Raw genomic sequence first — 23,550 nt, forward strand, 5'->3', positions numbered from 1 at the left:
GACCTTGTATTGCATTCTAAACGAAGCAAATAAACTGTGTAATTTAAAAAAAAAAAAAAATATATAAAACAGTTACTGTTTTTAAGTAACATCGATGAATGCAGTAACAACTGAAAATCAGTGACTTATAAATGTGTGTGCGCATATTAATGTGGAGCGATATATTAATAGGTCTGACACAACATGACGTAGACTTACATGGCCAAGGATGCGTTATGGTTGTTGTCTTACGTCAGATGATAATTAATTGCTGTAATAATTATGCTTACTTTGTTTTTTGTGATAAAGATGATAAGACAACACTGGCATTATGCAGGTGTCTAACATACAGGGATCAGAGAAAAGCATCTGTTCTTAATTATATTCCACTTAGAATGTTGTAGAATAGCTACAAATACAATAGCTGTGCCTTTCTTAGAACTTGGTTGCCTGTTTATGATCAATGTTTGTCTTCAAGAAAAACTTAATTGAGGTTAACAAAAAAAATTATGTAAAGAAGATAATTGTTCCTATATAAAGAATTGTTCTTCCAAATTTTAAACTAAACACTAAAGAAAGCATCGCTTCCTTATGAACACTGATTTACAACAATAAATGCACTGCATAAGGATTGGCTGTGTAGTGTTTTATTCATGCACATCTGCAAGCCTTTTCTTACCATGTTACATTGAAATCAATGGTCGAGAGGATCAATATAGATCGTACAAAAGCCTTTGCTGAATAACGGGAATGACGGGAATGGGGAATGACGCAATTTCTTTCAGTACAGACAAGTGTATTGATTATAGCCTCTTGAATCATTAATAAGTCTGTCAACGTGTTTCCTGTTTACTTACAAAATAAATGGGGATTTTTTTTGGACAAATTGTAATTGGTGCTATTATGTTATCAATGAAATTAATTTATTCGCTCGCTGGAACTGTCTGAACATTGAAATTAATGTAATAATATGATGTTTACAATGTCTTGCTTACTGAACAGAAAAACATTTTCAACCATTGAAACCTGAAAAATGGTCTTCACTTCAGAAAATAAAGATTTCTATCTGTTATTGGTATATGGTTCGTGAATTTTATGAGGGAAAAGCATAACATCGATTTAATAGTTCTAAGCAGGTTGAATGATTATGTGAAAAACATATACATAGTTTATTGAAGGTTGCATAATTTTGTTCCATGATATTATTTTTATATTAATAATACTAGAAAATCAATTTAATATGTAAAATCTTTGTTAAGTTAAAACACATTGGGCGGATTGTTCAGAATTTCATTTAAGTTAACCGCATCAATGTTAACTTTTAAAGGTGGACAATTTTGTAACATGCTCATATATTTAGACAAATCGTGACAGCTGAAACACGTGTATTGAATGTTGATAGAAATACTGCATATCACAAATGTGTCTATGATTATAAGTACCAGGGTATAACAGATTTGAAAGTTAACAAATATGATGCTTACAAAGTTATATAAGTGCTGGTTTCTACAGATGAACAGTTCAGACTCCAGGGTGATTTAATTTAAATATATAAGTATCCGCTGTCTCCACATTGTGAACTGAATTACATAAGCATGACGACATGAAGAAAACAAGATAATTTTACTTCTTTGTTTATATATTTTTCATTAAATATGATAATATAGAATCAAGTGTATTCAGAGAAACCTCTCTATTGGCACAGCTGTTAATGTACCTTATACTTGAACATGTACGTTATACATTAATTGGTATTCAATAAATGGAGGCGATAAAATCTTGGATCGCACCCACACATCATAGCTTTTATAAACAGGTCTTTTTTTCTGAATTGTAAATGGAGTTCACTCATGTATAGGTTTTTATGGTGTAACCATTCTGTTTGTGTTCAATAGGTTGATGTAAGTCAATTTAACATGTACCCTTCAATAAATATTTTGAGATGGAAATATGTGGTGCATAACTAAGATGAATTTGTAATATTTAGGAAGAGAAAAATCAGTATTTGGGACTTGTTATGATATTGTTTTGTTAGCATACATTTTACAGTGAAATAGTCGAACTAAAAGATCGCTATTGTGGACATATGGACAAACAGTTTATTATGGTTGTTATAAATTGTTATAATGGAAATAAATTATGAATGAGCTTTAATACCATGTGACAGAAACAAGTCTAAGTGAATGTAATTACAAGAAAAACAGCTGCCATGGTTTTCGAGGAAAGCAACGAAGTAGAAACAGTGAGGCATGCCCATAAACACAGGCACGACAAACATGAACATAGAACGGTATGGAGTTACTTCTTTCATTTGAGTCACATGAACATAGAACAATATGGAGTTACTTCATTCATTTGGGTCACATGAACATAGAACGGTATGGAGTTACTTCATTCATTTGGGTCACATGAACATAGAACGGTATGGAGTTACTTCATTCATTTGGGTCACATGAACATAGAACGGTATGGAGTTACTTCATTCATTTGGGTCACATGAACATAGAACGGTATGGAGTTACTTCATTCATTTGGGTCACATGAACATAGAATGGTATGGAGTTACTTCATTCATTTGGGTCACATGAACATAGAACGAATTGGAGTTACTTCATTCATTTGGGTCACATGAACATAGAATGGTATGGAGTTACTTCATTCATTTGGGTCACATGAACATAGAACAGTATGGAGTTACTTCTTTCATTTGGGTCACATGAACATAGAACGAATTGGAGTTACTTCATTCATTTGGGTCACATGAACATAGAATGGTATGGAGTTACTTCATTCATTTGGGTCACATGAACATAGAACGGTATGGAGTTACATCATTCATTTGGGTCACATGAACATAGAATGGTATGGAGTTACTTCATTCAATTGGGTCACATGAACATAGAACGGTATGGAGTTACATCATTCATTTGGGTCACATGTTTTATTCAATGTTGAAAACATGATGTAACCATAGCGTGAGTGTCGTGGTCACACTGATGAGGTGGACTCTCACTTGTCTAGCTCGATGACCGCCAACCAACCAATTAACCTTATAAATTCAAAATTTAAGGAAATCAGAATTAAATGTTGTTTGACAATTGATTATTCAGTGCGTTCTTTGACATCCAGGAAAGGCGACAGAGTCATTCCACCTCATTGTGCATGGACATTTCATAATCAGCGTCCTCCCCATCGAAGTTCTGTTTATCTTGGTCAACACTACCTGTTGACCCTAAGCCATTCTTTGAGCACCTATGTTGCTTTCTTTTCAATTGCTGTCCAGGGCTGGTATTTATTAAACATCCTCATGTCCTTACTTAAGTCCTTTCCCTGGTTTTAGTATCTCACTGCTCATATGATGTAATAACCCACATTTTCCCAAACAGTTTAGTTTCATTGACTTTATTTCAGAGAAACATACTCTTATGTTAAAAAAACTATATCGTTTCCTTTTAACTTGACTATGTAAATTTTAGGAAATCAACTTAAGTAAGGAAATGGTTTAAGATGTTTTTTAAATATGGCAGCTGGCTTACTGAGTGTCCGTTATTATCAGTCTGTCCCATGAGCAAAACGTTTATTATTTCGTTCTAGCTATAATTACTTCCCATTAAATTCAAATGCATGTGATAATGCGACCATATAATGTCCCGTTTAGGAACAGTGCATAATCAGTCTGTCTCCAATGAGAAACTATTTCATCATCCTGTACTGGCCAACCCAGACTTGGTAAGTTGAGGTTAGGACGTTGACTCATTGATGAATTCAATAATGTATTACCTTGTTTGAAATGAATACAGCTTTTAAGGCAGTTTCTTTCTTAGGGCTTTTATGCAAGTAAATAATCTTATCTTCTCTGCTTCAGACATGTTAGAAATAGCAAGTACATATCATGATAAATAAGAATTGCTTTATCTACTTGAACTGATGGAATAAAAACTCAATGTTTTCCTTAAAAGGAACTTTAATTATTAGTTTATAAATTGTGTGACAAACAGTCATATAACATTCTAAATATAATCATGAGGATGAAAGAAATTTCTTAGTGTTCTGTCATGTATAACAAACACAAAGACGGCAATTGAGAACGGCCTTGAAAATTAACGCAAAGCTTGAATAAGTCTTCCTGGTTTTCACAATTACCCTATAAGGAGACGGACATTTAAGAAATGAGTAATGCTGTTTCGCTAAAACATGAGGCAAAACAGAGGTATCTGTGTTTCTTGTCCCATTTTGAATCAAAGAAATGTATATAGATTCAAATCATTATGCTGCTGTAGGAATCATTTCTTCAGATATACAGTTCATGAAATGCCACAATTTGTCATTGTTGTTTGTTTTCATTCCATTGTGAAATGATGTTGGTCATGATAGTTATTAATTATGAATGGTCACGAATGTGTGCTGATTGTGCTGTGATAAGTGCTGGAGGGTTTATCAATTTTAATTAAAACTATTGATATCTATTGATTATATCAGCTAACTTATGTCTTGTATTCTCTTCTAATAAGAGTACTAAAAATTCTTGATCCTGTGCCATAAATGAACTGTTGATATTTTTAGGAAAACTTCCCTTCTAGGATTTCCATGTATTGAGTGTGTAGTCATATGAATAATTTGATTTGCCTATGACTGGTAGTAGTGTGGGGAATATCATGTGATTGTGTGATGGTGATTTCGTGTGGGTATTTGAGAAAGGTGAATTAATTTAGAATTTTAAAATTCTAAGATTTTTTTATAGGTTTTTTGTATCAAAGGACTTTTGGTTCAAAGTCGGCAAATATGAATTATTTACATATTATTACCATTGTTTGATTTCATCTTTGTAAAAAGGTTAAAAGAAAATGAAAATTATGACCAAATATATGTGAGCTGATGCTTCGCAGAGAAGATAATTCTGAAGAGAAAGAATTGCTATAAGAGAAAAAGTTGTGTTAAAATATGACGTAAATATTTCATCTATATTTAAAACATTGCTTCCTTGTATAATTGCAGATTGAGAACATTGTCCGTCCATTCATCCTTAGTGACGATGACTACCACAAGATCATGGACAAAATGCTGGACAACTTCAACAAAGGGCTCGGCAAAGAGACCCACCCTAAGGCCCGCGTCAAGATGTTCCAGACATACGTGAAACATGTCCCCGACGGCACAGGTAGGAATTACTGGGACGACGATACAGGAAGGGAAATCTCATTAAGTCACAAGTGTTGAGGAGATCCTCACAGTTCATCTTCAGTCTTCCAGTCACTGACTTTTACATATTTAATGTGTTATGAGTTGTTTTATCCAGATTTCTTTGATAAGTCATTGGATAATTGTAATCAATAGTTGATTTAAAAAAATAAGTTAAGCCATAAAGATACTGGTGCCTCAAGTGTCCCCATTAGATCATTTATTAGAAGAAAAACCAATCTAAGTGTGGTAGTGATTTTCTGGGGTAAATGACAAACGCTACCTTGAGACATTAAGAAAATGGGGTAATAATAATAATTATTATTTATATCAAGAACTGTTCTCTAAGCAGGCCGCTATACCATACATGCTTCTTAATCACAGAGAAAGGAGACTTAAGCCTTTGAAACAAACAGCTTCGGACGAATAAATTGAATATACAAATAATAAAAAAGATGAAAATCAGTCATATGCATCTACTTTTTTATTTATTACAGAGAAAGGTGACTTTCTTGCCCTTGATCTTGGTGGCACAAACTTCCGCGTGTTGCTCGTCTCACTGGACGGGAAGGAAGTGAAGATGGAGAGTAAAATATTCCTGATACCCCAAAACATCATGCTGGGCTCCGGAACTCAGGTACTATTTTGTTAAGGGGAATATTTTTTAGCATGTCTGTTGTTGGAAGAAAAAAAAGAGGTGTTGTCATAGCCGTGGTGTTGTTGCAGATATGCCAACAGCGGCGTTGTTGATTTCTTTGGCAGTGTGAGAGTACTTGAATCTTAACCACGGCTTGAAAAACGTGAATATTCCCAGGAGAATGGTACACATATTCTCAGTGACAATACACACTTAAGTAGGAAGTCCTATTGCTCTGTCTAAAATTTTACTAAGAAATGGAGAAGATTTGCTTGAGGTCTTTTGTTGAGAGGTGAGGTGTTTTGAGGGAGATGGTCGGGGAGTGGGGACTGAAATGGCGATTTAAATACAGCTTATCTGGAAATTCAAAAAATAATATTCGACCCATTCTGCAATTCTTTCATGAACTAGAAAAAAGAAAAAGGCTACTAAAGTGATGACAAGTTTAAAAAATTGCTTGTCGGCCCTCAACTGGCTGACTTTCTATCATTCACCTTTTAGTATGACTTTCAACTAACCTTCATCAGAGTGACCCCTAACATCCTCTCTCTGAAATCTGACCATTTTCTTATGTAGAGCTTGATTAATTACTTCAATTTATTTTGAAGTATTTGGTCAGGGGTGAGATCCATTTAGTTGATTGTAATTAATCTACTATGTTAATGGTCAGTCTGTATGTAGTGGATTGTAAATTGCTTGCCATAAATAGACCTCATTATCATATTTTTGGAGACATGACATGGAAGAAAAGTGACTGTGTTTGAATGACCTCTTTGCACTGAGAAAATAAATAATATTTTATAAATGAGATTTAAGAATAATATTGTTTGTTGTTGGCCAAAGGCATTGTTGATATAATGGTTTGCCAATAAAGTTAGAGATTTGAATTATTTGTGCAATGCCTGCGTCAAATATGAAGCACTGTAGGCAAGGCAAATTCATATTAATCATATCAACATTGTTTTTGTATGCCATTTTCATAGACACTGTAAAACAGATATATGAGCCCAGTTTGAAATGAGTGATACTTTGTCTGCACCCTTCAAAATGGATAGAAAATTAGTAGATACTAGAAAAGAAATCCTACAAAACTCCTGTTGTTATCCTTTGTCTGTCCTCTGTTCCAGTTGTTCGACCACATCGCTGAGTGCATCTTCAAGTTCATGAAGGACCACAATCTCATTGACAAGGTGTTGCCTTTGGGGTTCACTTTCAGTTTCCCGTGCAGACAAGCCGGGCTCGATAAAGCCATTCTCACGAGCTGGACGAAGGGCTTCAAGTGCGAGGGGGTAGAAGGGAACGATATCGTTCAGCTTCTGCATGAGGCGATTGAAAGGAGAGGGGTAGGTCTATTAAAAAGAAATGTATTTTGAAAAATTTGATCAAGCTTTATTGACCATCTTTATATCTTAGTTCAGTAATTCTTGTTCAGATAGAAAAAGATCCATACTATGATTAGAATCAGGATTGAGTTCCTTCTTTGAGTTGAGTCAGTGCAAGTGTCGTACTTTAGTAGGTGCAATGATTAGCTGGAAGTGAACCCACGACAGTTCTATAAAGTTTTCTCATCTTATACTAGCTTTAACTTGCATCTTAAAATAGGACATGATAGCTTGCTATTCTCAGACAGATGTATATGAAGTTTTGTTACCTTACGTTGGGTTAATCGCGTTGCATATATAATTGCGTTTTTGTATTACAGGACATCAAGGTGAACTGCATGGCTGTGATCAATGATACGGTGGGAGCGCTCATGTCCTGTGCCCACAGTGATAATCTTTGTGCAATAGGTCTTATCCTCGGTAAGTTGGCCATAAGTTATCTCTCCCCTCATAATGGATCTGATTTAATATCATAGAGTCATATATAAATCCACAGTGAAAAGGCTTTGGTTTTGATTATGTTTAAAATCAGGCCTCCTATTAGCACTTCTTGGTCTGGGAGGGATTTGGGGGTCAAGGCTAATCTTCCATCTGACCACATGTCCACTTGCACGCATGTCTGGAGTGACATATGTACTCTTGAAATAACAAGGGGCATTTTATATTGTCTGGTATTTGTATAACAACTGTCTGGCTTACTTATCTTTGTATTAAACATCAGGTAAATATATGGTAGACAAATTGCCAAGCCTTATCAATAATGCGTGTATTCAATGCATTTGTGCATTCATATCTTGATGTACTTGTTTGTTGTAAGCATATGCAGACATGCAATTTATTTAAGGTAATTTCAATAGCCAGCTTATATCAGTCTCTGGGCAGTTTGTTGGCATTTACACAAGTCATCATAGTTAATAGAAATATTCTATCTGAGGATAGATTAACAGGATTAGTTTCTGACATAATTAAAATGTAAGCAAAAAGTTTACATGAAGTTTTAATCCCTATTATATATGAAGTAAATTTTTCTTGTGCCAAATATTCCTGCTAGTAATGTTACTTGAAAGGGTAACAGGTTAAACCATGTTATTAAACACTGACAAAAAAGATTTACAAATATGCCAAAAAAGAAGCATGATTAGTTTCATAATAAACCTTTATAATTCAGGATTTTTTTTGGCTTTGGACTTGGGTCATTATTCTGCCATAATTCTGTGACGTTTATTGTACCTCTGTTTATCTACGTTTTATATTTTTACCATCGAATGATGGCAAGGGTATTCTTATTTGTCCATTAACATTTTTTAGGTCAGTAAACCAGTACTTCAATAATGTTTTTTTTACCTCCACTAAAAGATCTGAAGAATGTTATTTAAAGTCCTCGGAGCCTAAATTAATTCACAAAGTTGGCAGGTATTTATGCTAATCAGATAACGTTTGAAATGATTTGACCGAAACCTTTTAAAAAACAATAGGAATAGTTTATCAAAAATGATCTACCTGATAGCTTTTCAAAGAACGTATTACACAAGATTTGATCTGTGGATTTTTTTGTCCTGTTCCACAATGGGTCCCAAATCAAGTAATTATGTTTTGTTTTGAAATTTGATTCTCATGCATTGACTTATTGTCTTCAAGTATTTAATGCAATGTCATTATAATCGGTAACACATAATTATTCATTATATTAAATAATGTTAGTAATACATGTTCACATTTTTCAAATAGTGTAACCATAACAACAGAGTTTGGTTTGAAACAAACAAAATTCTAACCACTATATTTTCAATCAATTTTATCAATTCTTTTTATATAGTCAAAATCATATATTTGCAGTTAGGTCTGAAAATTGCTAACAGATAACCTGATCACAAAGGGTCTATGAATTATTCAGTATGTTCAAAACGGTTTAAACCTTTTTGGAAGGCTTTTTTACACCCTACTTATTCAACGTGACCAAAGATTGGCCCATATTTGGTATAATTATATAAGTCCTTACGTCCAAGACTTTTATAAATACTGACACATGATTTGAAAATATGCCAGCTTTAAATGGCGATGTTCCATGTGATACTAAAGACATTTTGTTCTTTAAGTTGGCAATGTAAATATGAAGGTGAAAAATATTCCATAACATTTACATTCTATTCTATTGGTTTTGAATTTGGCTCTGTGACAAAGTTTATATTCAAACAAAGTTTAAAATGTCCGACATCTTTCTTGTTTGAAAAGAATGTCTTTTTAAACTACATGGCACTATTCCAGTATTATGATATTTAATGACAGTCCATGCTTGTATTCATATCATGGTAGATGACTTAATTAACATAATAATAATTATAATAAAATAAAAATGTACATTCTGTATAAACATTTACATGGAGCTAACACAGTCACGGAAGTAACTGCTACATATGCAAATAATTCACCCTATTATATTTCTGTATGTTTCAATGAGAAGGGTGCGGCCGATAACCATCCTTTATGTGAGACATTATTTGAACATAATGGAGCTTTAAAACATGTTCTGGTCATAAATTGCCGAATATTTCAAGTGTATAAGACCATCTGAGAACAAAATGGACCGAGAGTTGGCATCAGATTGAAGTTTGAATAATAAACGTTTGAAAGTTGTGATTTATTATGTTATAAGATAAGATAATCTTTATTTCAAGCCCTTTATGATAAACATATTTAACACTAGCTTATAGCTATTTTCCTACATAACATAGATTATCCAGTAACTAGCAAAAAAATGGGCTAAAAAAGAAATAAATTAGAGAATAAATGAATTAATACGAACTAATAAGTCTTAAATTTTTAATTTATACCCTTATTAAGGAACAGTGACGAATGCTGAAACAATAAGATCGGTTTACAACAATCAAAGCCAATATCATCCCAAGGTCTTTAACGTTAGTACTTTATGAAAAAATATGAATTGAATGTGTTTATTATCTTCAGGAACGGGGACAAATGCGTGTTACATCGAGCGGCTGGAGAATGTGGGACTCTGGGACGGAGATTGGGATGAGCCGCAACAGGTAAACTTCCCAGATTATGTCTTCAAGAGTATTGAAAGCTTGTCTGTTTTATTTTGCACTAGAAAGACAAGGAAATGTGATAGCTCCCGTGTCAATGTCATCTCCAGTGGCATCAGACTTTGGCCATAACTTGAAACCATTCAAGATATTCAAATGAACAGAGATAATATAACTATTGTATAGCAGCATTTTTATAATTATTGAGGAATGCCCGTTGTTAAAATACAAAAACCATCAGACAAGTGTTTGTGTTCGTTCTACCACGCTCTTGTTATAGCCTTGGTGTCGGAACGGGCATCGTCCTCATTAAAACTTTTCTACCTTGGCAATTACTCACAAACAGTTCAATGATTTCAATTAAATACAGGCTTCAGCATTATACTAAATATACTTGTGGTGAACTTCGACAAAAAAATTACGTAACAAGTCCCATTCCTTTTGCAAAAAAATAAGTGTTTTTCTTTGATGAAATGAGAAAGGAAACAACATATATGCTTTGGTATCGGCTTGTTGAACTTTTGTTATAACGAAGATAATGTGAAATCCATTGTTATCAGTCTATCTGCGGACAACAGCAGAGTTTAAAGCCAGAAATGATATTTACCAGAACATATACTTTTCCAGTATGCAAAACAGAATTTATGACTAATATTCACATTCGTGCCAAAAGATATACCATAGTCGTTTCTAGAGATCTTATATAAAGTTACACTTATATAAAGTTACAAAAACACATAGAAGCTGTTCCTGAGATTAAACCTTCTTGTTTGTGTTTCTCTTCCCATTTCACCTTGAACATGAGGTTGTACTTGCCGGATTTGCAAAACATTGGACCAGAAAATGAAACTTGGGTGTCATTTCACAGCTAAAAAGGTGTTTATATGACATTTCCGAAGCAACTTCACATACACCCAGGTGTTAATTCAGGGATGTGTTATTGCTTACTGTAAATCCCCGAGGATGAGTAAAATAGTTCAACTGAGAAATTGTTCCAAGTATGGAAATGGAAATAGATGACATTCGATATTCTCAATAACAAAATGAGCCTTAAGTGGCAAAACATTTACATGATTTCTATTTCTGAACGTTTTATTGAAAAGGTGCAGCAGATAATTGTTCTTTTTCTTCAAGGTATAAAAGCAGCATAAATATCTGCCCTTTAAGGAATGAAAATTGACATGAACATTTGTTTTCTGAGTGTAATATCAGTCTCAATTTAAATGATTACTTTCTAGGTGATCATTAACACCGAGTGGGGAGCATTTGGAGATGACGGGGCCCTCAACTTCATCATGACAGAGTACGACCAGAAAGTTGACAAACGCTCGATAAACCCTGGAAAACAAGTGTAAGTGCTGCCCAGACTGACCCATGGTGTGGTGTTTATTTGAGAACTGGCAGAAAACAACTATGTAATGAGGTGTTGTAATATCAAAGTCTCAGAGCTTCTCAATAATACTTCAAGAGTGAGTCATTTAAGATAAATTCATAATAGCTGTCCTAAACTAAATAGACTGCTAACATGGATAATATACAGTTATAGGAGATAGCTTGACTCATGCCTAAACAATTAGGAAAACACAACATTGAACACCAAGGATTATTATTGTTATGAAATATTTGCCCTTGTTCACAGGTATGAGAAGATGATCTCTGGTATGTACATGGGCGAGATTGTTCGACTTGTGCTTGTGAAGCTCGTGAAACACGGCCTGTTGTTCGGTGGACGAGGGTCAGAGGAGCTTAAACAGATGGGACGATTCTACACGAAATACGTTTCTGAAATAGAGAGGTAAGGATGAGGTGTTATCTTATAAAGCAACTAAGGTTACCCTACATGTGTTCCACTATTCTCAAAATATCTCCCGGCCCTTATAACAGGATCAAGCGAAGCGTAATTTCTCATTCTGAAGAGTTTTGAGCATTTCAAAGGAAACCACTTTATGATTATTATTGTAAAATCAAGTTTTAAGCAAGTAATTTGCCTAGATGCTAATTAAATCTGTTATGCTTAAGATATTTGGATAAGTTGGGGCCAGATGTGATAGTGCCAGGATTGTCATTCTGTGAACTAATGAAGAGATTTTTGAAAGTGTATCACTGTTTAAAGACTTCCTCGATAAGAACAAAATATACAGAGGCTTGTTCTATAAAGAACTTGGTTTAGAATTGAATTTTCTCTATTTTTCACTCTAGATTCTTGCCAGGTTTGTAATATGTATAACATGACCTTTTGTACATTGTATGCAATTCTGTGTGCAACTCCCTGCGAGTGCAGTTAATCCTTGGTTATGTTTTATTGATTCAGTCAATGTCTTCAATTTCAGTGATGTGGATGACCACTTCAAGAACACAAAGCAAGTGTTCGAGGAATTGGAGATTCCCAATCACACAGAAGAGGATTGTCGTATCGTTCAACATGTGTGCTGTCTCATCTCTACAAGAGCCGCATATCTTGCCTCAGCTGGTACGTAGCTTATGATGGTATATAAGGACAATTGTAGTTAAATTAGAACATGTTCAGCCTTCAAAGATTCTTTATAATACTCACAGAAGCTACAATGTAGCAAGGTTGAATTCTTCACTAGTTGTGGGAGGGCGCCTAGTTTGCAAAAATGAAGTATGAGTGTATGGGTTGGACATGAATTTATGTTTCACAATATTTTACAAGAGTAACTGCCCCTTGTTTCAGGAATCGCATGTCTGTTGAACAAGATGGGTCGCCCAGATGTGGCTGTAGCAGTGGACGGTTCCCTGTACCGGTTCCATCCTCACTTCCACGACCTGATGATGGAGAGAATACAGCAGCTGGTTAATCCAGGCATCACGGTAGGCAGGAGCTTTCAAGTGTTGTTCCTATTGTTTGGCCTGTAACAATAATATTTCGTCAAGAAATAAGACAAGTACTTAAACTTAGAATGAAGCAAATTTATTAACACAATCTGCTGGGGAGGTTTCATGAAGTTAATGATTCCAGAGGGGCGTGACTTGATCTATAGTAAAATAGCTTTTGCTGTATGTCTTTGTTTTACTTGAAAATCAATGTCTCTTACTAAATGCCAATTGTTTTATTTATTTCAGTTCCGTCTGATGTTGTCACATGACGGCAGTGGGAAAGGTGCTGCATTGGTGGCCGCCGTTGCACACAGAGTTGCAGAGGAGAAACAAAACAAACAACAAGAACTCGCCAACGGAATGCACAACCTTGCCGTCGACACGTAGAACACAACATTTCGATTTTGAGATACTTGATATCAAGTCAATTCCAGAGCAGATGTAAACTTCTCTCAATATATGAAGAATCATACAGCTAACAAGCCCGCAGAATGTTGATAGCCATATTTGACACTTTGTAAATACAGAAATATCGATCAAATCAACGAGATATCTACATGTGGACAACAGCTGGCTGTGTTTTTCCTTCAAGAAATCATGATGAAAGCTCCTGAGCTTTACAGCATATATAACTATCCTTCCTTAATTAGCCTTGCTGCTTTTCAAGAATTGATTAGATAGACAAAACATTATATACAAAAGCAAAACAAAGCTAGGATTTTGTGAGATAGTGCAAATGGTAAACATTTCATAGCCAGAGCCATTTCCCAATGATCTTTATATAGTTTTTGCTTGTTTATTGTAGATATAGGATGATTTTACTTAAAGTAGCAGCCATTTTTTGTCACAAATGATTGCTTCACTTTTCACCTTACAGTGCATCAAAACTTTTGAATCTCAAACTGAAGTTTTTAGTTGATGAGAGCTGTGTGATATAAATGTTTCAACGAAGAGGTATTGGCTCGAGCCCCATAAGGGTGAGACCTTTCTTGTAATATACCGGTAGGTGTCTCACCCAGGAGGTCATGGTTTGAGTATCACCTAAGAGGCACATTTTCTTACCGTTTTTTATCCAGGTAACAGATTTGAGAGTGATTAATATCTGAACTTACAGCTGACATTTAAATGGAGCTCAAAAAAATTATTATGAATTGTTGATTTTGCATTGCTTTATGTTCAACAAAAAAAGGCAATACCAATTCTACAATAACTATAGAACGAAGAATAGAAAATGATTGTTTGATGGTATGAATTATAAAGGTAGTCATGGAGTAATTGACTTGTTACTTAGATCATTACCAAGGGCCTCTTTCAGTAAAGATCTTGGTCGTGAAGAGAAATTGTCTCGGGGGACGTATTTTTGTGATTTTTTCTAAATGTTTAAATTGTATGTAAATTTAAGTTGAAAACACAGCTAAGGAAATAAAAACATCATTTGTGTTGGTGCAAACTGTGACCGTCCTAGAGACATAAGATTGTTGACATTTTCGACTGAGATCCCTTATTAAAGTGGGGCCCCAGGACTTAGTCAACCAGTGTTATGTTATTCCACTATTTATGAGTGCATGTGTAAAATGTTTTCCCCTAGAACTCAGTATGAATATTCTACATATCTGTTCAATATTCCTATTTGTGATAAATGTCTATCTTCCAAAGAAAACTATATCAGTCTATTTCAGATACTGTACTTGCTATGTGGACATACTGTAGGCTGTCTATTTCAGATACTGTACTTGCTATGTGGACATACTGTAGGCTGTCTTTGCAAGGGTCAGATACTGTACTTGCTATGTGGACATACTGTAGGCTGTCTTTGCAAGGGTCAGATACTGTACTTGCTATGTGGACATACTGTAGGCTGTCTTTGCAAGGGCCAAATACTTTTTCAACAACCATTTGCATGTTTAAAACCTAAGATATAATCTTATACCGATATGTTTGATGATAAAGTAAAAGCATCAGGAATTTTAATCCTCAAACAATTTGACATTTTTTAAAGACCAACGTAAAAAATGGAACTCCCATAAAGACATTCTACAGTATGAAATGTGTATGTTTAGTTATATCACTTGTCAACTTTATTATGTTGTTGTTTATTTATAAAATGGATGTGTTGAAGCCATAATTGCCATCGATGTTAAGCATCTGGTGAGTTTAGCACTGTGAAAATTATACGATGAATATTTAATTTATAAGTATAAATGTTAAGTTTATTGTAGTGATTTTTTTCAACTGAAAACAATATGCGTACTGATAGATTATCAACTTTGTAAGTTTATGTATTGTAGATTTTTAAGATCTAAAAGCTATTGTATTGCAGAAATAAATCTTTATAGCCCTCGAGTGTAGAAGAAAGGAACGGGATTTTTTTTCATCCAGTTTTAATATATTCCGTTATGAGATGTAAGATTCTCCATGTACATAAACCGGACATTTAGCAAACAGATCATTGGTGCTTTTTGTTGTTGGGTACTGGGGTGGATGAGCTTAACAAAGAATGATGGATGGAAACACTTTCTTTGTTACTATCATTTTGCTTTTTCCAGAGATTTTGTTTTGTAGATAAGTGAAATAAAATGTAAATTAAACAAAAAGTTATCTTTTTTTTCACTGTTCTGCAATTACTGGTGTTGGTGTCTGAAAATTCATCAGACAGCTTGTCAACTATATCGCGGAAATTGATTGAAAATTCATCAGACAGCTTGTCAAATGTATCGCAGAAATTGATTTCATTTAAAGTCTTAACATTCTTGCTAATATGCGAGGGTATTTGAAAACGTAAAATGTCAAACAACAAATGCAAAGGACTAGACCTAGTTTTTGGTGTGTTTTTTTATCATTTTAAGAATTGTCAAACATTAGGTGGTACTGGGATTGCTCTTTTTAGTCTCAAAGCAGAGATTGAATAAAACCAAGATCAATCTGTTTCTCAGTCATAGGTTAAAATTAAAATCCTGGGTGAAGGATTAAATTGTTGATTAAATTTCAGTGTTAATCCCATCTTTGTTCTGTGGAAAGGGTTTCACATAAATGTTGTGCGACAGGCTAAGCAAGGAATTTTAAGCAACATGATTTCAGTGTAGCTATTCTCTAACTGGATCATAGGATTTCAAGCTGGAATTTCTTACTTGTCTTGAACTGTTCGTGAAACAGAGCTTTTGCCCCAATTTCTCGAAACTTGTAAAGCTTAATAGGATTAAGTAGCTTATTTCAATAAGTCAAAATACATACCGTACTTAAAATGGATTTTGATTAATGAAAAATGGTTTATAGCGATTATCATACAGATAATTCCTATCTGCAACTAATGAAGTAAATACTGCGCAAATTATTGAACGACAAAAATAGTGAGCTTATCTTAATCCTTTTATAAGGGACTTAAGGAGTTTCGAGAAATCGGGGCCAGATGATTGTCCAACTCATGTGAAATGTTATCATAATGCAAGTCTTTCATTTTTGTTATGTTGTTCACGGCTTTTGCGTGCACTTATCTCTCTAGAATGAACCTATTACTGTAAAACCTAATATTTATTGCAGTTGACAAAATGTATGTAACTTTTACAGTAATGGGTTTATGATCTGTTTAGGGTGCTTTGCTGATGTATGTTAACACAGGATAGTCTGGGTTCAGGCATCTCTTTATTTTATAAATATAATTTTTATTATAATGATTGATTTTATCTTCTGTCTCCTATTGCATTTTGTTGATGTGAAGTGAAAAATTAAATGAACATTTTCAATAATTATCAACACAGAGTCGTTTTAATCAGTTTTTAAATATTATTGTTTGTTTATTTGTTAAGTTGTCAAGTTGTCATTAACAACAGCAATTACAAACTAGTTAAACGAAACTTGTATTCTGTTGTATGTTATGTTGGGGTAAGTGAAATGCAATTTTTAACTTTTTAATGTGAATTCTTTAGTCTAAACATGGCCTTTCTCTGATGTTTTGGGAATCAAATTGATGATGGGAACATAAATGAAACACTATACTTCGTAAAATCATGCCTAAGTAACTTATAAGGGTTGACCCAAAAGTCAATGGGATTTGACAAATGCCAATGGACATCCCGACTAGTAAAGTCCGTGACAAATTCCAAAGGACATCCTGGTAAGTGAATTCTTCGACAAATTTCAATGGACATTCCATGAAATAAATTCAGCAAAGAAGTTCAAACAATAGGGAATGGCCATGTTTTTCTTAGGCAGCTGGATAAAAGCCCTTTTTTGTGTAGCCTATTTTGTGTATTATTTGTTATTGGTGTGCGTTCTTGTGTATGTCTGTATTCAGTTATTCTTTCTTCTTCTTTATTTTTCAAATAGGTATTTTCTTTGGTTGAACAAAAGATGCAGGGTACTAAATTCCAAAACATTGTAAAGAACTTTTAGATGCTTTGCTAAATCTGGATGTAACTTATAGTTTATCACTTAAAAATGTCTTGAAAAAAAACCTTGAAATTTGTTTCACTTGAAATGCATGAACTATTACCTTGACATTTAATCAATAAAGGTATGAAGCATTTTCCTTGTTCTTTTTCTACTGAATTGTGTGAAAATTGATTGTAATCTTGTTTTCTGAGTGTGTGTCAGTGTATGCTTATAAAGCTGTTGTTTCTACCTTTGTTGGGTAATTTGTTTTGTTAGAACACACAATGGAGCTCTGTACAATGCCATGTTAATTTTGTTCACTTGGAATTAATTAGCTTGCTGGTATAGCATTTATATGAGAGCAGACTGTATCTGGACTGTTTAACCATTTTTTATGACCTTATTGTAGTTGTTTATTTGTGGACATGTTCATTACAGGTCCCTAACAATAAACATAATAGGTGTTCACAAATACAAAACTCTTTTTGGCAATACAACAATTAGGAAGTATGTGTCAATTCGGTTTTGATACCACCCCTTTCCTATTAAACTTTGTGTCCAAAATGTGAATAATGGTATGAGTTTGGTTAGAGTTGCCATTATGTACTGGTTATATCAATTCTGTCTGTCATGTGCTCTATTGTAAGTAAAACAATAAATGATAAATCTCTATTCAACTTTTTTTCTTTGCCCCCTTTTCAACATGTTTCCTGAAGTTATCATTCAGTGGTTCATGGAGTGCCAATTATGTGTAATTCAGATTTTAGTAAGTACGTGATTCTAGGATTGAAAAGCCTACGGCTGTTTGTTGCATAAAAAATCACGTAAAGTCGGAGTACGTTAGGGCCATCAGATGGGTGTGTATAAGGTCACCTTATGTCGGAGTACGTTAGGGCAATCAGATGGGTGTGTATAAGGTCACCTTATGTCGGAGTACGTTAGGGCAATCAGATGGGTGTGTATAAGGTCACCTTATGTCGGAGTACGTTAGGGCAATCAGATGGGTGTGTATAAGGTCACGTTATGTCGGAGTACGTTAGGGCAATCAGATGGGTGTGTATAAGGTCACGTTATGTCGGAGTACGTTAGGGCAATCAGATGGGTGTGTATAAGGTCACCTTATGTCAGAGTACGTTAGAGCAATCAGATGGGTGTGTATAAGGTCACCTTATGTCAGAGTACGTTAGGGCAATCAGATGGGTGTGTATAAGGTCACGTTATGTCGGAGTTAGAGCAATCAGATGGGTGTGTATAATGTCACCTTATGTCGGAGTTAGAGCAATCAGATGGGTGTGTATAATTTCACCTTATGTCGGAGTACGTTAGAGCAATCAGATGGCTGTGTATAAGGTCACGTTATGTCGGAGTACGATAGGGCAATCAGATGGGTGTGTATAAGGTCACCTTATGTCGGAGTACGTTAGGGCAATCAGATGGGTGTGTATAAGGTCACCTTATGTCGGAGTACGTTAGGGCAATCAGATGGGTGTGTATAATGTCAGGCAATGTCAGAGTACGTTAGGGCAATCAGATGGGTGTGTATAAGGTCACCTTATGTCGGAGTACGTTAGGGCAATCAGATGGGTGTGTATAAGGTCACGCTATGTCGGAGTACGTTAGGGCAATCAGATGGGTGTGTATAATGTCAGGTAATGTCAGAGTACGTTTGGGCAATCAGATGGTTGTGTATAAGGTCACGCTATGTCGGAATACGTTAGGGCAATCAGATGGGTGTGTATAAGGTGACGTAATGTCAGAGTACGTTAGGGCAATCAGATGGGTGTGTATAAGGTCACCTTATGTCGGAGTACGATAGGGCAATCAGATGGGTGTGTATAAGGTCACCTTATGTCGGAGTACGTTAGGGCAATCAGATGGGTGTGTATAAGGTCACGTTATGTCGGAGTACGTTAGAGCAATCAGATGGGTGTGTATAAGGTCACCTTATGTCGGAGTACGTTAGGGCAATCAGATGGGTGTGTATAAGGTCACCTTATGTCAGAGTACGTTAGGGCAATCAGATGGGTGTGTATAAGGTCACCTTATGTCGGAGTACGTTAGGGCAATCAGATGGGTGTGTATAAGGTCACGCAATGACGGAGTACGTTAGGGCAATCAGATGGGTGTGTATAAGGTCACCTTATGTCAGAGTACGTTAGAGCAATCAGATGGGTGTGTATAATTTCACCTTATGTCGGAGTACGTTTGGACAATCAGATGGGTGTGTATAAGGTCACGCTATGTCGGAGTAAGTTAGGGCAATCAGATGGGTGTGTTGTATAAGGTCACCGTATGTTGGAGTACGTTAGGGCAATCAGATGGGTGTGTATAAGGTCACCTTATGTCGGAGTACGTTGGGGCAATCAGATGGGTGTGTATAATGCCAGGCAATGTCAGAGTACGTTAGGGCAATCAGATGGGTGTGTATAAGGTCACCTTATGTTGGAGTACGTTAGGGCAATCAGATGGGTGTGTATAAGGTCACCTTATGTCGGAGTACGTTGGGGCAATCAGATGGGTGTGTATAATGTCAGGCAATGTCAGAGTACGTTAGGGCAATCAGATGGGTGTGTATAAGGTCACCTTATGTCGGAGTACGTTAGGGCAATCAGATGGGTGTGTATAAGGTCACCTTATGTAGGAGTACGTTAGAGCAATCAGATGGGTGTGTATAAGGTCACCTTATGTCGGAGTACGTTAAGGCAATCAGATGGGTGTGTATAAGGTCACCTTATGTTGGAGTACGTTAGAGCAATCAGATGGGTGTGTATAAGGTCACCTTATGTCGGAGTACGTTAGGGCAATCAGATGGGTGTGTATAAGGTCACGTTATGTCGGAGTACGTTAGGGCAATCAGATGGGTGTGTATAAGGTCAGGCAATGTCGGAGTACGTTAGGGCAATCAGATGGGTGTGTATGATGTCACCTTATGTTGGATTACGTTAGGGCAATCAGATGGGTGTGTATAAGGTCACCTTATGTCGGAGTACGTTGGGGGCAATCAGATGGGTGTGTATAATGTCAGGCAATGTCAGAGTACGTTTGGGCAATCAGATGGGTGTGTATAAGGTCACGCTATGTCGGAGTACGTTTGGGCAATCAGATGAGTGTGTATAAGGTCACGTAATGTCAGAGAACGTTAGGGCAATCAGATTGGTGTGTATAAGGTCACGCTATGTCGGAGTACGTTTGGGCAATCAGATGGGTGTGTATAAGGTCACCTTATGTCGGAGTACGTTTGGACAATCAGATGGGTGTGTATAAGGTCACGCTATGTCGGAGTAAGTTAGGGCAATCAGATGGGTGTGTATAAGGTCACCTTTTTTTGGAGTACGTTAGGGCAATCAGATGGGTGTGTATAAGGTCACCTTATGTCGGAATACGTTGGGGCAATCAGATGGGTGTGTATAATGTCAGGCAATGTCAGAGTACGTTAGGGCAATCATATGGGTGTGTATATGGTCACCTTATGTTGGAGTACGTTAGGGCAATCAGATGGGTGTGTATAAGGTCAGCTTATGTCGGAGTAAGTTGGGGCAATCAGATGGGTGTGTATAATGTCAGGCAATGTCAGAGTTCGTTAGGGCAATCAGATGGGTGTGTATAATGTCACCTTATGTTGGAATACGTTAGGGCAATCAGATGGGTGTGTATAAGGTCACGCTATGTCGGAGTACGTTAGGGCAATCAGATGGGTGTGTATAATGTCAGGCAATGTCAGAGTACGTTAGGGCAATCAGATGGGTGTGTATAAGGTCACCTTATGTCGGAGTACGTTAGGGCAATCAGATGGGTGTGTATAATGTCAGGCAATGTCAGAGTACGTTAGGGCAATCAGATGGGTGTGTATAAGGTCACGCTATGTCGGAGTACGTTAGGGCAATCAGATGGGTGTGTATAAGGTCACGTTATGTCGGAGTACGTTAGGGCAATCAGATGGGTGTGTATAAGGTCACCATATGTCGGAGTAATTAAGGGCAATCAGATGGGTGAGTATAAGGTCACCTTATGTTGGAGAACGTTAGGGCAATCAGATGGGTGTGTATAAGGTCACCTTTTGTCGGAGTACGTTGGGGCAATCAAATGGTAGTGTATAATGTCAGGCAATGTCAGAGTACGTTTGGGCAATCAGATGGGTGTGTATAAGGTCACGCTATGTCGGAGTACGTTTGGGCAATCAGATGAGTGTGTATAAGGTCACGTAATGTCAGAGTACGTTAGGGCAATCAGATGGGTGTGTATAAGGTCACGCTATGTCGGAGTACGTTTGGGCAATCAGATGGGTGTGTATAAGGTCACCTTATGTCGGAGTACGTTTGGGCAATCAGATGGGTGTGTATAAGGTCACGCTATGTCGGAGTACGTTAGGGCAATCAGATGGGTGTGTATAAGGTCACCTTATTTTGGAGTACGTTAGGGCAATCAGATGGGTGTGTATAAGGTCACCTTATGTCGGAGTACGTTTGGGCAATCAGATTGGTGTGTATAATGTCAGGCAATGTCAGAGTACGTTAGGGCAATCATATGGGTGTGCATATGGTCACCTTATGTTGGAGTACGTTAGGGCAATCAGATGGGTGTGTATAAGGTCACCTTATGTCGGAGTACGTTGGGCCAATCAGATGGGTGTGTATAAGGTCACGCTATGTCAGAGTACGTTAGGGCAATCAGATGGGTGTGTATAAGGTCACCTTATGTTGGAATACGTTTGGGCAATCAGATGGGTGTGTATAAGGTCATGTAATGTCAGAGTACGTTAGGGCAATCAGATGGGTGTGTATAAGGTCACGCTATGCCGGAGTAAGTTAGGGCAATCAGATGGTTGTGTATAAGGTCACCTTATGTTGGAGAACGTTAGGGAAATCAGATGGGTGTGTATAAGGTCACCTTATGTCGGAGTGCGTTGGGGCAATCAATGGGTGTGTATAATGTCAGGCAATGTCAGAGTACGTTAGGGCAATCAGATGGGTGTGTATAAGGTCACCTTATGTTGGAGTACGTTAGGGCAATCAGATGGGTGTGTATAATGTCAGGCAATGTTCGAGTACGTTTGGGCAATCAGATGGGTGTGTATAAGGTCACGCTTTGTCGGAGTACGTTTGGGCAATCAGATGGGTGTGAATAAGGTCACGCAATGTCAGAGTACGTTAGGGCAATCAGATGGGTGTGTATAAGGTCAGCTTATTTCGGAGTACGTTTGGACAATCAGATGGCTGTGTATAAGGTCAGGCAATGTCAGAGTACGTTAGAGCAATCAGATGGGTGTGTATAAGGTCACCTTATGTCGGAGTACGTTAGGGCAATCAGATGGGTGTGTATAAGGTCACGCTATGTCGGAGTACGTTAGGGCAATCAGATGGGTGTGTATAATGTCAGGCAATGTTCGAGTACGTTTGGGCAATCAGATGGGTGTGTATACGGTCACCTTATGTCGGAGTACGTTAGAGCAATCAGATGGGTGTGTATAAGGTCACCTTATGTCGGAGTACGTTAGAGCAATCAGATGGGTGTGTATAAGGTCACCTTATGTCGGAGTACGTTAGAGCAATCAGATGGGTGTGTATAAGGTCACCTTATGTCGGAGTACGTTAGGGTAATCAAATGGGTGTGTATAAGGTCACCTTATGTCGGAGTACGTTAGAGCAATCAAATGGGTGTGTATAAGGTCACCTTATGTCGGAGTACGTTAGAGCAATCAGATGGGTGTGTATAAGGTCACCATATGTCGGAGTACGTTAGAGCAATCAAATGGGTGTGTATAAGGTCACCTTATGACGGAGTACGTTAGGGCAATCAGATGGCTGTGTATAAGGTCACCTTATGTCGGAGTACGTTAGAGCAATCAAATGGGTGTGTATAAGGTCACGTTATGTCGGAGTACGTTAGGGCAATCAGATGTGTGTGTATAATGTCACCTTATGTTGGAGTACGTTAGGGCAATCAATTGGGTGTGTATAAGGTCACCTTATGTCGGAGTACGTTTGGGCAATCAGATGGGTGTGTATAATGTCAGGCAATGTCAGAGTACGTTAGGGCAATCAGATGGGTGTGTATAAGGTCACCTTATCTCGGAGTACGTTAGGGCAATCAGATGGGTGTGTATAAGGTCACGCAATGTCAGAGTACG

General features: G+C 36.7%; 1 protein-coding gene across 5 annotated transcripts in view; it reads left to right on the forward strand.

Annotated features, from left to right (window-relative positions):
* The window catches only part of LOC128211498 (hexokinase-2-like), a 52,224-nt gene extending 34,129 nt beyond the window's left edge, over positions 1–18,095 (forward strand). For 4 of the 5 annotated variants that reach the window (XM_052916359.1, XM_052916357.1, XM_052916356.1 and 1 more), the window contains exons 2-11: positions 4,975–5,137; positions 5,655–5,794; positions 6,922–7,137; positions 7,497–7,596; positions 10,141–10,220; positions 11,456–11,568; positions 11,857–12,012; positions 12,548–12,687; positions 12,913–13,049; positions 13,302–18,095. In XM_052916359.1, the coding sequence (XP_052772319.1) occupies positions 4,975–5,137; positions 5,655–5,794; positions 6,922–7,137; positions 7,497–7,596; positions 10,141–10,220; positions 11,456–11,568; positions 11,857–12,012; positions 12,548–12,687; positions 12,913–13,049; positions 13,302–13,442 (1,386 nt within the window). In that variant the 3' untranslated portion in view covers positions 13,443–18,095. Of the gene's footprint in view, positions 1–4,543; positions 4,678–4,974; positions 5,138–5,654; positions 5,795–6,921; positions 7,138–7,496; positions 7,597–10,140; positions 10,221–11,455; positions 11,569–11,856; positions 12,013–12,547; positions 12,688–12,912; positions 13,050–13,301 lie in introns of those variants that run through there. The other variant, XM_052916360.1, reaches the window with a different exon arrangement.
* Positions 18,096–23,550: the final 5,455 nt, after the last annotated feature.

This window comes from Mya arenaria, chromosome 12 (genome assembly GCF_026914265.1).
Source record: "Mya arenaria isolate MELC-2E11 chromosome 12, ASM2691426v1".
Taxonomy (NCBI): domain Eukaryota; kingdom Metazoa; phylum Mollusca; class Bivalvia; order Myida; family Myidae; genus Mya; species Mya arenaria.